Here is a 15,756-nt window from a genome sequence, read left to right on the forward strand (position 1 = left end):
AGGGTGTGGGAGTGCTAAATGATGCACATTTGTATTTGTCTATTTGCTTAATCATCTATCATAGCCATCCTGGACTAGGCAATTTCTCATCCTTTGTATCATGTAATTACTACAACCCTAAGAGAATGGTTAGAATTTGTCCCCCAAATTGTGGGACTTCCCTGGTGGCACAGTGATTAAGAATCCGCCCGCCAATGCAGGGGACACAGATTTGAGCCCTGGTCTGGGAAGGTCCCACATACCACGGAGCAACTAAGCCCATGTGCCACAACTGCTGAGCCTGAGCTCTAGAGCCCGTGCTCCGAAACAAGAGAAGCCACCACAATAAGTCTGTGCACCGCAAAGAAAAGTAGCCCCTGCTCACCGCAACTAGAGGAAGCCTGCGCACAGCAACGAAGACCCAATGCAGCCCCAAATTAATTAATTAATTAATTAATTTAAAAAGAATTTGCAAACCCAATTTTGAGAGTTTATTATTGAGTTGTCAAAAAGGTGGTTTATAGGCAGGAAAGATTTTTAGCCTCCTGAAGAAACAAAACCATCTGTAAATTGGACCACATTTTCTTGGTGACTTGCTCAAAACGATTCAGATGCATGTATTTGGCTTCTAAAACACAAGATAAATAAGGCTCCACTCCTGAGAGAAATATGCCCAATTCCACCATTTGATCTCACCATCAAAGAGAAGTTTTCATAATCTGGTTTCTTCACAAATTCACTTAAATGAGGTTCAGAGGTTATTTTTGTTTATTTTTGGTTTTTTGTGCTTTACAAAGTACAGTTAACTAAAGGTAACAGTCATAATATAACTATATCCCTTTTAGAGGAAATCACTCTCTCTACTTTTTAGGGATCCTTTATGTTTGTGGTTGTTTATTTTCATTTGGACCAGATTGACTTGAACCTACCAGCATACGAATAAATGGGCTTTAACCGATAATTTTGTTCTAGCGCTCTAATGTATAATTTCATTCCAGAGTTATAAAAAAGGGAATAGCGACCATTTTATATGAAGCTTATATTCCAGAATAGTAATTGCTTAGACATTATCTGGGAATTTTAAAGAATAATGATGTACTGCGAGTCCTTCACAGCTTGTGGCACAAATCTTGCACCAAAACAAATATAGAAAAAGTGAGAGGTTGCAAAGTCTGTTTTGTCCATCTTCAGCAAGTTTCAACCCTTCTGTTGAATCTTTGGGTCTCCTAATGTTTACATAGCATGGTGGAAGGGGAACATAACATTCTGTCCATTGCAATACATATACACAGATATATAAATTGTGGTGTTTATTGTTTTTTTAGTGTGGCATATGCATTTCCTTCTGGATTTTCTTCCCCTTAGTGAAGATGCATCTCACAATCAGATTGTTATTTAGTTTTAAGAGATGTTAATTCCCCTTACTTTGTTTCATGTTTTACTCCTTGTAACAGGAAACCAGTGACTCAGTTTTACATGGACCCTCTGATAACAGAAAAAAATCCTTGAAATTCCCTTATTCATTTATACTTCCACACAGTGGACATCTACTGAGGATCTGTAGTGTGTCAGACACAGAGAGTGTTTGACCCCAGTCCTGCTGGCGGTCTCTTTTCACTTTACTGACCCCAGGCCTCTGTATCTTTCTGCAGGTGCCATGGCGACAGAGCAAACAGCTGCCAGGCTGACAGCAGCGGGTTCCTGGAGGAACCACCACCCCTGCAGGTAGAGGGCCCCTTGGGGATCAGAATAGGAACAGAAGGAAAGATAAGATGAAAGTGCGTCACCACAGTTGGAAAGTGCAACCAGTGCTTAGAAGACACGCCATAGGCACCCAAGAGATGGGGAACAATGGAGTCACAGTGGACAAGTACAGAAAGCTCAGTGTTTGTTTCCTTTTTATTTTCTTTTGATTTTTCTAAGGAAGGAGACTGAGTCTCGTAGAAAGAAGGTTCCAGGTAAAGTACTAAACTTACACAAACCTGAGTTTGTAACCCTTGTCTCCTGATTCCTAAGTCAATGATAATGATAAGAAAAAAGGAAAACACAGCATTTCTTAAACCTAGTACCTCCCCCACCTTTCTGACCCATTTGCCTTTATTCCCATTTCTCCCACAGATACCCTGCTTGTCAAGCTACCAGAGTCCTGCTGAGAATGGATATAGAAAGCCAAGGAATCAGAGCCACAGCTTAGAGTCATCCCAGGACTGTCAGCAAGAGTCACAGGAGTCTGATTCCAGGAGCATAGTGAGGACATCTTTTTCAAATCAAGACTGGAGTGTCTTGGAAGAAAAAGCCTCAACCTCTGTGGTAGAGAAAGAGTCTCAGTTTGAGGCCATGGACGGGCCCTCAGAGCTGTTGACCCAAGATCTGGCCCTTGATAAGATCACCCCTGGGGGAGAACCCCCAAGGAAAAACAGCCATCTGTGGCGGCATCCGCCTGTGCCCCAGACTGAATATGAGGCCACTGTAGGCACGGTTACCTCCAAATATGATTGCCCTCTGGGTCTTATGATGATGCACATCACAGAAGTGAAGGATGGGTTCCTGAGGCCTGAGCGAGCTGGGGCAGTATATGTACAAAGCCACCACTGTGAGTCTCGGAGATCACCTGGAATTGATCGCGCTCAAGACAAGTCCTTTCATGTTGACTCGGAGGCCCCAAGAGGAATAGAAGGCGGTAAACTCTGTCCTGATATTAACAACGCCTTACTGATGCAAAAAAAGTGTCCCACAGCACTTCCCCAAGCCCAGTGAAGCCATGCCCTATACAGGCGACCTTGTCCAAACATCTGGAAAGTCCATTCCCCATCTAGATTAAGTGGCTGGCGATACTCCCCAAGTGAGGCCAAGGTGTAGTGCTTTGGGTCAAATACCACCTAGGGCAGAATCTGAGATGGGAAACCTTCCTCCAGATGCTAACGTAAATGCTCTTAGCTCCAAGTCTGTGACAATCCAGATGTTCTCCAAACTGGCATCAGCTGCTCAGAGTGCTGTGGTCTTGGGAATGGATTCTAGAGAAGCAACTTTAGAATGCACTACGTGTGACCCTGTTACCACAGCAGAACCAGGACTGGGAACAGAAGCAAGACAGTTCAATGACGTTTCTGTTCAGACTTAACACGTGAGCCTAGGCCCTGGCATTGCTGTTCAGCTCCAAGTAACAAGGCCCAGCCCCTCACCAAATCTGTCTCTGCAGACACATGTTTCCCTGGTATCTACCCAGGGGGCACCTGCCAAGATGTGCCTGCCCACTGTGATGGCTGCTGTCACCACCATCTCCCCTGCCACGTGGCGAGGCAAAGCCCCAGCTTTGTGTCTTCAGCCTGTAGGCACTGCTCATGCTCACATAACCATCTGGAAGCCCAGTTCATGAAGACTTTGAAAGTCCTTCAGAACACCACAGTGAGGGAGCTGTATTCTGTCAGTGTTTACCTCTGCAAAGATGGGGAAGCAGGGCTTCCCTGGTGGCGCAGTGGTTAAGAGTCCGCCTGCCGATGCAGGGGACACGGGTTCGTGCCCCGGTCCGGGAGGATCCCACATGCCGCGGAGCGGCTAGGCCTGTGAGCCGTGGCCGCTGAGCCTGCGCGTCCGCGGTGGGAGAGGCCACAACAGTGAGAGGCCCGCGTACCACAAAAAAACAAAAAACAAAAAAACAACAACAACAAAGAAAAGATGGGGAAGCAGACACAGCAACAATAAATACCTCAGGGATAAAGTTCAGCCTTCCCTTCCGAATGTGAGCTCTTGGGACATACCTTTCCATTTCAAATCATGACTAGTATTTGTAGACTGCTTTATTATTTACAATATATTCTTACAAATTTCTTCTTATTTGATACTTCCAATCACCTTATGAAGGAAGGAAGGCAAATTTTATTATCCACCCCCATTTTACAGAGGGGTATAGAACAGTACGTTCATATATAAGGTTCTAAGCATCAATGCATCTGTACCTCCTCTTCAGTTCAGTCTAACTGAAAATTCTGTCTGATATTCACTTAGCTGTATAATATTGCACAAGCCATTTCATCTCTCTGAGCCTAGTTCCTGTTTTGTAAAATAGGGAGACTATTCATGTCATCGATGCAGGATCGTTTTCAGATTAAATGAGAGAAAACTTGTGAGGCACTCAGCACACTCAGACACTCAGCACAGTGCCCGGCACATAGAAAGCCCTAGAAAATGCTAATTGTGTGGTTACCAATTTTTGTTACTATTTTATTGTTGTTCAGGTCTTAAATATAGAACTTCTCATGTCAAATAGAGGAACTTTTGGTCTTCCTTTGCTAAGCTTGTTTAAAAGTGAACATTGAGGGCTTCCCTGGTGGCACAGTGGTTGAGAGTCCACCTGCCGATGCAGGGGACGCGGGTTCGTGCCCCAGTCCGGGAGGATCCCACATGCCACGGAGCGGCTGGGCCCGTGAGCCATGGCCGCTGAGCCTGCGCGTCCGGAGCCTGTGCTCCGCAACGGGAGAGGCCACAACAGTGAGAGGCCCGCCTACCGCAAAAAAAAAAAAAAAAAAAAAAAGCGAACATTGAGGTTACTGAGGGCTGAAGGACCCACAACGCTGTTCAGCTCCTGGTAAATCGACAAGCATTTAGTGAGTCCTTCCAATGAACCCCCTTCAGCAATTCTCAAGGTCAGAAATAATCTAGGCTATCAAGGCTAGCCACTGATTTAAAAACTTAAGAGTATCAAACATGAAACTACGTGTATAGACAGGGTGGGAAAACAAGGTAGCACATATAACGTAGGACTGTAGCTGTTCAAAGGAGAATGAAGGGCAGCTATAATTTCCTGGGTGCCTACTATTTGGTGCCTTCTGTGTTACCTTCCCATTCTGTTAATTCCACAAATATTTACTGAGTGCTATACCAAGCACTTTATTTATGCTGTGTCAAATAACCCCCATTTTCCTCCATGCCATAAATGTGCCAAGTCCTCCCTCTTTTACAGATGAGGAAGCAAGAACTGAGAGAGTTTAATTTTCCAACTTCCCACAACTCCTAAGTCCAGAGTCACATTCAAGCTTAGCTGACACCAAATTCTTGGACAATCCACTCCAAAGATGTGTCCAACTTTAAAATATCTAAATCTATGTAAGTGTAACAGTAACATGAGAAAGTGACTACTTGAAAGATAAGGCAAATTACTACATGGCCCTTCAAGATATAGAAATCTATACAAATGTAATATAAATATAGAAAGTGATTATATGAAAGATAAAATAAGGGTTGAACTAGTAAAAGAAGGTATTGAGATCAATTCTAGGTATAATATTATGCTAAGTTTCAGTGAGAGAAAAGAACAAAAGCTAATGTATAGCTTGGGTCCTTTGGAGTAAAAAGACCGAGGTTCAAATCCTGGAGAATAGTAGGAGTCATGATCATCACTGATGTTAGTTGAGAGATTGGAAATGCAGTGGTTTTCAATTGGGGATAATTTTACCCCACCCATGGCGACATTTGGCAATGTTTGGAAGACATGTTCGGTTGTCATAACTGGGGAAGGTGCTACTGGCATGTAGTGGGTGGAGGTCAGGGATGGTGCTAAACATCCTACAATACATAGGACATCCCTCACAACAAAGGATTATCTGACCTAAAATGTCAACAATGTCAAAGTTGAAAAACTCAGCTCTAAGGGAATAAACATTTACTTGACCATATAGTTCAGGCAGGAAAATGTTACGGATGAAAGACAGCTGGAGAAGGTGACATTTTAAGAGGCTATAAGAGGAAAAATATTAAATCCTACAATTAGGTACTGATGAAAACCAGATTATTGATCTAACATATCCTGAAAAAATATTATTTTTCTAATTTACATTTTTAAGATAAATTTTATAAGGAAATAGAAATTAAACCATATTTGGTTTTATATATTGTTTAAAATAATAAAGTATAAAAAACCAAAACTGTGTTTAAAACTTCAGAAGAAAGTCACAGAGAGGGTGTGCTCTCGTGGGTTATCTATGATTATGGTTTGCTGACATGATTAATTTCTTATAAATAAGTGATTTCTTCACAATAATTTGTTAATTTGAAATAAAATCTTTCCAGAAAAGAAAACGAGTTGTATATGAAATAAGAGTTTTGTATATTAGAAGATCCATCTATAATGTTTATTATTTAGATTTAAAGAAAAAGAAAATCATACAAATTTTAAAAAGTAATATGAGCCAATTCAAAAGTGAAGGGTCAGGGCTTCCCTGGTGGCGCAGTGGTTGAGAGTCCGCCTGCCGATGCAGGGAACACGGGTTCGTGCCCCGGTACGGGAAGATCCCACATGCCGCGGAGCGGCTGGGCCCGTGAGCCATGGCCGCTGAGCCTGCACGTCCGGAGCCTGTGCTCTGCAACGGGAGAGGCCACAACAGTGAGAGGCCCGCGTACCGCAAAAAAAAAAAAAAAAAAAAAAAAAAAAAAAAAAAAAAAGAATATCTAAATTTTCCCTAAGGAGGAAGTATGTATCAATCCTTCCCTAGCTATTTTTTTTAATATTCTACTCTATGGTTAAACCTGGGAGGAATATTTTAATACTCATTCAATACAGAATAAGTGAGCACCTACTATGTGCCAGGCATAGGGTGCAGTGGCCAAGATGTATATAATATATATCCCTCAAGGTATATATTGTGTACAGTCTTTGCCCTGCTGAAACTTACAGTCTGTTGGGGGAGACAGAATGTAAACACATAAATAGGTATGAATTTGAAAACTGTGAAAGGGCTTTGAAGGAAATAACAGGGTTTTATGAAAGAGAGAATAACAGAGAGGCTGATTTAGATCAGGGTATCAGAAGGGCCTGGTTGAAGGAGAGACAACAGAAGGAGGAAGGAAGATCCAGGCCTGAGAGGCAGCAGACTGTCCAAAAGCCTTGAGTTGGTCGGCAAGCCAGACTTCGTGAAGAAGCACCCACTAGGTGTCAGCAGCTCCTCTTGTGCTGGAGACAGAGCTGTGAAGGAGACAGAACTCCTACTCAGCAAAGCATCGGACGAAGAGTGAGAAACAACCACCGCACCAACAAACAAGTACATAAGATCACGTCAGTTCCTCACCATGGCGAAGACCGTGTGATAATACTATAGAGAATGATGTGGGGTGAGAAGCTTACCACATTCATCAGAGTGGTTGGCCTTGCGAAAGGGAAGCTATTTGGGCGAGACACGAATGGTGAGGAAGAGGAAGCCATATGAAATTCTGGGGAAAGAACATTTAAAGCAGAAGGGGGCTTCCCTGGTGGTGTAGTGGTTAAGAACTCGCCTGCCAATGCAAGGGACACGGGTTCGAGCCCTGGCCTGGGAAGATCCCACATGCCGCGGAGCAACTAAGCCGATGTGCCACAACTACTGAGCCTGCGCTCTAGAGCCCGCAAGCCACAACGACTGAGCCCACGTGCCACAACTACTGAAGCCTGCATGCCTAGAGCCCGTGCTCCACAACAAGAGAAGCCACGACAATGAGAAGCCTGCGCACCGCAACGAAAAGCATCCCCTGCTCACTGAAACTAAAGAAAGCCTGCACACAGCAACGAAGACCCAACACAGCCAAAAAATAATTAATTAATTAATTTTTTTTAAAAAGAGCCCCTCTCTAAAAAAAAATAAAAATAAAGCAGAAGGAATGGGAAGTTTAAAGGCTCTGAGACAGAAACAGCCGGCATTGCTGAGTGGGTGAGTGATAGGGGAGTGGAGGGAGTTGAAGTCTGAGAGGTGGGGCTTCGGATTAACTGTAGGCTAGAGTCCGAGAGCCTGAGTTTTTCCCAAGTGTGATGGAAAGCCATTGTAGGTTTTAAGCACGGGTGTCCTGTGATCTGCTTTACATTTAAAAGTCACACTAACTGCCTTGTGGAGAAGGTACCACTGGGGATTTACAGCTGTGCAGGAGGTCCCGTTAGAAGGCAGGTGGTGTAATCCCTGAAGGGAGAAGCAAAGCTGTCAAGTTGCTTCCATCCCGCTGGGGAGGCTTGTGAGCCCTCCACCCCCCTTCGCCAGTGAAATGCAGGGTGGTGTACACCAGGGCTGAGTGCACTGGCGGTCTCTAAGTGCTACAGGAATTCTCAGGAGGGGGGAATGCACGAAGAATGGAACAGTCAGAAAAACTTCATGGAAGGTAACTCCTTGAGGGAAGTGCATAATTTATGTAAGATGGGCCAGTGGTGGTTACTTTCCAGCAAGCAAGCTAAGAAGCTATTTCTTTGGAAGCTACCCATTACTAGAACCCATCTCATAGCCTATTTCCATTCTTCATCCTCCTTGCTTTTCGGAAGCCCTTTGGCTTCATGGGAGCCCTCCTACCCTTCAGACCACCCTGCAGTTTCCTCTGTTAACTATACTTCCTTGGAGTGTGGACATCCCTCTTCTGTCCTCAATTCTCTTCTTTTTCTCTCTCCACACCATCTTTCTCAATATACACACTCACTCTAGAAGCCCAGTTCCCAGCTCTCTCCAGAATTCCCGCCCAGCATTTTCTACTCTCCACAAGATAGTTTCAGCTGGAAGACTTGCTTCCACGTCTCACTCAGTATCTATCTTTTTATTTCTGTGTGATACACAATGCCCCATGCCAAGTACTTATATGACAATCTCTTATTCTCAAAAGCAGCCCACAGCAAAACTGTTCATTAGACATGGCAAACTTTTTTTTCTGAGAACCTAGCTTAAAGCTAAATAAGTTCCATTTTGGAGTTTGGAGTGTTGATAAAGTTCAGGCCTGTTTGTGACCTGAGTGGCTTCCACACAAAACAGATGCAAATGAAGATTTGGTGGTTGTTATTTCATATAATCAAACTGCATAAAAGGAACTGACCATATAAGTTGCCATATAAAAATAGAAGTCTTTTGCATGTGACACGACAGACTTTCCCTCATTTGAGCCTCTCATTGCTAAGGGAAGTATTCCCCATTTGAATAGGAGGAAGCTAAGATGGAGTGAATGATCTTCACAGGTACACACTGAGTCCTGTGCTGTATTATTAATGAGAAGCAACTGTACAGTGGGGTTAAGGACTCAAGCTCTAGAGTTAAATCCAGAAGCTTAAATCCAACTCCACTATCTGCGTTGGATAAACTACTTAAACTTCCTAAGCCTCAGTGTCATCATCTGTACATTATAAGGGTTAATGCACATATAGCCCTTTAGAGCAAGCCTGGAACATGGTTCCTGTATGATTCCATACAGAGTACGACTCATTATGATGATGATGATAAGAGTAGTGGCAATTTTTGAATATCTACTTACATGCAAGGTACTGGGCTAAGCACTTTATGTGTATTATCACTTATCTTCACAACAATCCTGAGAGGCAAAAATTAATACAAACACACGCACGCATGCATGTGCACACACATGCTCAAAAAGACTATAAATTGTCTAAGTTCCAACAACTAGTAAGGGATTGAGTTGACTCTCTGATTCCATGTTTTGCTATTATGGCTCTGCCAAGCCTTGGGGCTTATGTGGAGCCCACTGATCGGTCCAAATCAACCAAAGTAACCCTGCTTCTGTCTGCATTATCTATTTAGCTTTGGCAGAGATTTTCCTTTAAAAAATTCTCATTCTATATAAAAGTTTGAAAAGCACGGTACTATGTTAATGACAAATGACTCTTGCAGTCAAAGGCAGGTTCTGAGTTGCTTTCATGTAAAGGGATGAGTTCTTCCGCAAAGACTCCTCAGGAACCTACCATCCTAGCAACTCTTAGCTTACTACTGCTTGTCCCATTGCCCGAGAATAATGGCAAGGGTTCCTTTGCAGTCCCTGAATGATTTTCTGGGGAATCTAACTGTTCTATCTTCAAGTTCCAAGATCCTGCATTCTCTTTTTTTTCAAAGTTAACCTATCCAAGTTGACTTTATTCAGGAAAACCCAGACTACATATCTAAAATCAGAGATCATCGCAATAAATATTTGTACAAAGTTAATAACATAGAAAACCTTTTCATTGTGAAACCCAGCTCGATGTTAGAGTCATTCCATTTCAATGAAAAAGAAGAAAAAATAAAAATCACACCACCTGATCATTTTCAAATTTAGAAGTTGGCAAGGGAACAATTTAACCTCTTTTACCTCAAAGGACAGGGGTCCCTTCCTGTACTAATTTTATTCCATCCAGATTTCATTTCAATATTCAAAGCCCAAGGTATAAATAGAGAAAACTGAGTTGAGAAACAATACTTGGAAACTCGGGTTATATATTTTCCTTGGTTTCGTTATGCATGAGTGAAGACCCAGGTTTCACGATGGAGACAAAAGGATAAAACCTTGAAGGTTGCTCTGAACCACAGCATATGCATAGGCTATGTAGATTTATATAAGGATATCCATCTTTCAGTCCACAGGAAAACATTTCCACAAAATCCCATTAGCTTTTGTTTAACAGATATTCCCTTATATATGCATTTTTGTCTGCAGGTCCAGAATCATCTTTTCTTCAAAAGAAAATAACATTGCTAAAGTAGAAAAAATAAAATCAGAGTATGTTCTAATGACTTGAAAATCTGGTCTAATATAACTGTTTCTTCTTGTTGAGAAATAATTTCTGTGGTATAACAGAGGTCATAAAATAGGACATTTGTGCAGAGATTAAAGGATAAAAGTTTTTTTGAGAAGAAAAGTTTCAAAATGTTTTATTGTGAGATGGTGGGTTACATATCTAATTTCAAATTTTAATTTGAACAACAAAGAACAGCCATAATTTGTAGGGACTGTAGATTATTTGAAATGATGTCAAATTGTCTTTCTTGAAAATGAGAGAATGTGAACAGAAGCCAAAATATTGGTAGCACCTTTCTCTAACCTAAGACTCAGGTTCTAATAGTCTAATTTTCAAACATTAGTAGACCAGAAGTTTAGTATGAAATGCCCCCTCTCTGAGTCAACCCAGTTATGTAAAGAAAGAGACTTCCATGTCACGAATGATTTCTAATCATTAGAATCAAATTGAAGACTTTTCCCATTTGGGTACTTCAAGAGTTCAGTGCTATCCAAAGTTGGTAATCCACTCCAACAGTCAGAGCCAGTCCTTCTCTGAATTCATTCACCAGGAAAATGGAAGTGAAAGAAATGCACCTACTTCCTAAATGCACCTACATTTTCTTCATTCCCATTATCATTCAATAATTGCTTATTTGCTAATGACAGTGTACCAGAGTCATAGAACATCTATATTTTTCTTTTTTAAAATAAATATTTTGAGATATTTTATAAGAATATAATTTCTAGGACTTAAGGAATATAATAGGTGTCCAGCATTTTCTTTCCCAAAAGCCAAGTATTTACCCATTCAAAACAAGTTACATGTTTCTGCTTTGGACCATCTGTATGCTTCTATGGAAATGGGTAGGCATTTGTCAACTGCATTGCTCTGTTAGCAATTCCTATGAATAAAATGAAATTTACTTTTATTTATTTATTTATTTATTTATTTATTTATTTATTTATTTTTATTTTTTTTTTTTGCTGTACGTGGGCCTCTCACCGCTGTGGCCTCTCCCGTTGCGGAGCACAGGCTCCGGACACACAGGCTCCGCGGCCATGGCTCGCGGGCCCAGCCGCTCCGCGGCATGTGGGATCTTCCGGGATCGGGGCACGAACCCGTGTCCCCTGCATCGGCAGGCGGACTCTCAACCACTGCGCCACCAGGGAAGCCCCTACTTTTATTTTTTATTATCCACTGACACAGTTTTCTTGAACTGTTGAAAACTGTTGAATCTTGCAAACTCCCCATTGCTTTAATGAGTGCATAACATTGATGCGTTACAGGGGGAGGTTCCCTGCCCTGTTCAACTCTCATTTCTGCCCAGTCTTACCACTTATCTGTTCTCTACAGCCTCAACCTCCACCAACCCCTCTGCTGCTTCTTCAGTCCAGAGTGGAGGCTCCAGAGCTGGGTATACAAGTGGTAGAGTAGGATATTTGTCTGGCACTTGGTCACTTTATGTGTATGCTCCGGTATTTTGTTTCAGAAAACAACTCTCTACTATTCACTTAATCTGAATAACTGTAGAGCAATGAATCATACATTTGCTTCCCCTGAAAACTCTTTATTTAAATAGGGATGCTCTTTGAAATTTAGAAAGGTAATAGGTTCCCTTTCTTCTGGTTGAGTGGTCTGCTTTCTGAAAAGCTTTAGTTTGCAAGAAGATTTTGTGTGTCCTTTTGTAAAATAGTCAAGTCATTTAAAATTACAGTAAGAACTTCTAAGGTAACCTTATTCACTTTTGTATCTTTCACATCTGATAACAGTGTCTTGCTCATAGTCACTTCTCTATAAATGCTTATTGAAATAAATTAAGGAGCACTGCCTTGCTTTGTATAAAACAAGGTTTAGGGATTTCTCTTCACTTATGCTCAAGGTGAGGCATCCTTATACATATGTCTATGTAAAGGCATAGTCCACTACATCATATAACACTCTCTTCATAAAGACACACATTATAAGATGAATTGTATCCCTCAAAATTCATATCTTGAAGCCCTAACCTGCAGTGTGACTGTATTTGGAGATAGGATGTTACAGGAGGTAATTAAGGTTAAACGTGCATCTGATGACTGGTTGATATGAAGGAATGTCAGCCAAGCCCCCTCACCTCAACTTGGGACAAATCTCGAGTCACTCCAGCTTCAGAGCTCTCCATGGGGTTACTTGAGACTTTCATTGTTAACTATAGCCCAACTCCTCCCTCTGTCCAATCCTGCTTTCTTATCTCACAGATGTTGATTACAAGAGTACCTCTTAATAAATTCGAAATCTCCATTTCAGAATCTGCTTCTTTGGAAACCTAATCTGTGAAACTATTTTAGTTTGAGTTATCTCAGAGTTAGATCCTGAAACAAGGATACAAGTTCAAATAGTTTGTTTGAGAAGTTATCCCTAAAAACACTACTCAGGCAAGTGGGGAAGTAGGAGAGGGAATGGAAGAAGATCAATAATGTATGCATTGTCAAGCAAGTTAACAAGAGTGGGCAAACAGGACTTAATTCCACTGGGGAAATCTGAGACCCCAGTGCTTCAGAGTTATCCTGTCCAAGGGGTATGGGAGCTGGGGTATTTATTCATCAACTCCCATCAGTCATTGGTTGAAAGCTGCCCCTGGAGCATTAATTCCCCAGTATAATCAGATTGCTCTGTGTGCAAGAAGAATTGGATCCAGCCCTCAATCAATGTGCTGTAGGAACTGGAAATTGGAAATTTGGTGAAAGTGAAAAATAAGTGTTCAGAGGTACATGTGCTATAATAACTAAAAAACTTAAAGTTGCCCAAATATACCAACAAACCACTGCAGGGTGTATTCATGTTTCTCCCTGTTACAGAGTACCTACTGTACTGCACTAATTTCTCTACCCATTGGGATATACCTTTGAATATTCAAGTCAAACATAATCTCCTCTTGAAACTATGCCTGGTTCCTTCTTTTTACCTGAATAGAAACAACTACCTCCTCCTTTGTGTCACCAGAGTACCTTATCTGGACTTCATCCTTAACTCCAGTGTTTACATGGCACTTAACTGCTCACATTTCCACCTTATCTTGGACTTCAGAGTAAGTTTCTTGATGGCGTAGCTGAGTCTTGATCTTTCTGGAATCACTTGTACTGAGCACTATATCTAAAACATAGTAGGAACATTTGGTGAAAAAAAAATTATTTTAAGTACCAGACCTGATCTCAGACCTAAATTACTGAGTGCTGTTTGCACTGGGCATGAAAATCTGCATTGACAGTATTTTTCTTTCAGCACCTAAAAAATGTTATTCCACTGGTGTTTTGTTATTCTTTTTGTTTTTTGTTTTGCCTCCATGGTTTCTGATGAGAAATCTGCCATCATTTGGGTCACTGATCCCTTTTTAATGTATTGTTTTTCTATGGTCTTTTTAAGATTTCTTGTTTTGTTTTGGTTTTTTCCCCTTTGATTATGATGAGTAAGAGCAGGTTTTCTTTGAGCTTATTCTATTTGAAGTTTGCTGAACTTGCATCTGCAAATATATGGCCTTTACCAAATTAGGAAATTTTTTAGCCATTATTTCTTCACATATGTTTCTGCACCAATTTATTTCTCCTCTCCTTCCAGGATTGTAATCACAATATATAAGAACGTATGATATTGTACCACAGTTCTTTGAGGATCCGTTCACTTTTTATCAAACATTTTTTTTTCTTCTGTGTTTTCCAGATTGGATAATTTTTATTGATCGAACTTCAAGCTCATTGGTTCTTTTTTTTCTCATCTCTATTCTGCTTTTGAGGTGCTCCAGTGGACTTTCTAGTTCTGTTATTGTATCTATCAGTTCAAAAGTTTCCACTTGGTTCTTTGGCATACCTTCTATTTCTTTTCGTTCATTTTGAGAATGTTCACCCTTACTGCATGAATATTCACTATAAGAGGTGTTTTGAAATATTTGATAATTCCTACATCTGGGTCATTTTGGAGTTTGCATTTGTTGATTACTTTTTCCCTTGAAGATTGTTAACATTTTCCTGGTGCTTTGTATGTCAAATAATTTTGGACTGTATCCTGGACATTTTAATATTATGCTATGAGAATATAGGATCTGTTAAAAAATTTCTGAGGAGTGTTATTTTTTTGTTTGTTTTCTTTAGTAGGCAATTAACCTAGTTAGGTTCAGACCACAGTCCTGACCCACCTGCAGGCTGTAGCTCTATTGTGAATTCAGTTTTCATAGCCTTTCTGTACTACCCGGCCTACCTGTGCATGCACCATCCAGGTTCAGTCTGAGACCAGGGTGGTGGTCTACCTTGTAGTTCAGTTCTCAAAGACTTTGCTATGTTGCTTATGATCAAGTTCTATACATGCACAACTCATGATGAGCCCAAACGTTATACACAGATTTAAAGGATCCCTTTCTCCTGCTACCTCCTCCTTATGATACCCCCCACATTCTCTGACCCCTATGGACTCCCTTTCATTGCTCTGCCTAGAAAACCATGGTTTTAGCATCCATGTACTATAATGAACTTCCTGAAACTGGATCTACCTCAGGGCAAAGTAGCAAGAGAAAGGAGCCTGCAGAAACCCTGCTGCTATAGCTGCTACCCATGATGCCACCTCCACTTCTGTGCAATTCCCACTGCCACGGGAATGCCACCTCATTACGGAAGTAGGGCTTAGAGAGGTAAAAAATCTTTCTTTCCCAGGGGCCCCATTCCCAGCCCTCTGGCCCAAGAGAGAGGACTTTTCATGCAACTTTTTCTGTTAGCGCCTGTTGTACAGTCTCAAGATTCAAGCAGTCCTTGAATCTATGCCTGGAAGTATGGGAGGAGAGAAGAAGCAGGAACTCATCTTCATAGGTGTTGCTCTTTGTGGCTTTTTTCTCCTCCTCAGTTAACTTGCTGTTGTATACTCTTCAGAGTCCTCAGATAGTTGCTTCATATAGTCTGTCCAGGACTTTTAGTTGTAATCAGTGGAAAAGAGAAGGTGGCATGCATTTACCCTATCTTAAGCAGAACTGAAAATTTTCAACCTAATTGTTTTTAATATTATCTTATTATAGTAAAAAATGCTAACACTTGCTTGCTATGTGCTAAATACTGTGCTAAGCCTTTTACTTGCATGACTTACATATAGAAAAATGACAAACATTTGTGATAAATGTCATTAACCCCGTTTTAAAGATGAGGAAATAGAGACGTAACAGGGGTTAACTGAATCGCTCAGTGTCACGCAACTGGAAAACCAGGTATGATCCTAGACTGGTCTGATTCCAGAATCACTCTGCAAAGTAATCATGAGTGGGGCCAGAGCTGCAGATACTC

The 15,756-nt window shown here is 41.3% G+C and overlaps 1 protein-coding gene and 1 pseudogene across 2 annotated transcripts in view; both read left to right on the forward strand.

Moving 5' to 3' along the window:
* The window catches only part of ITPRID1 (ITPR interacting domain containing 1), a 104,987-nt gene extending 102,675 nt beyond the window's left edge, over positions 1–2,312 (forward strand). The window contains 2 exon segments of the mRNA XM_082632438.1: positions 1,632–1,704; positions 2,098–2,312. Coding sequence (XP_082488564.1) covers positions 1,632–1,704; positions 2,098–2,173 — 149 coding nt within the window. The 3' untranslated portion in view covers positions 2,174–2,312.
* A 485-nt stretch (positions 2,313–2,797) lies between these two features.
* Positions 2,798–4,308, forward strand: LOC309810432 (protein ITPRID1-like; annotated as a pseudogene). The gene has a single exon. The product of its transcript is annotated as a protein ITPRID1-like (transcript).
* Positions 4,309–15,756: the final 11,448 nt, after the last annotated feature.

The sequence above is a fragment of the Mesoplodon mirus genome (assembly GCF_964341445.2).
Source record: "Mesoplodon mirus genome assembly, chromosome: 9".
In the NCBI taxonomy this organism is placed as follows: Eukaryota; Metazoa; Chordata; class Mammalia; order Artiodactyla; family Ziphiidae; genus Mesoplodon; species Mesoplodon mirus.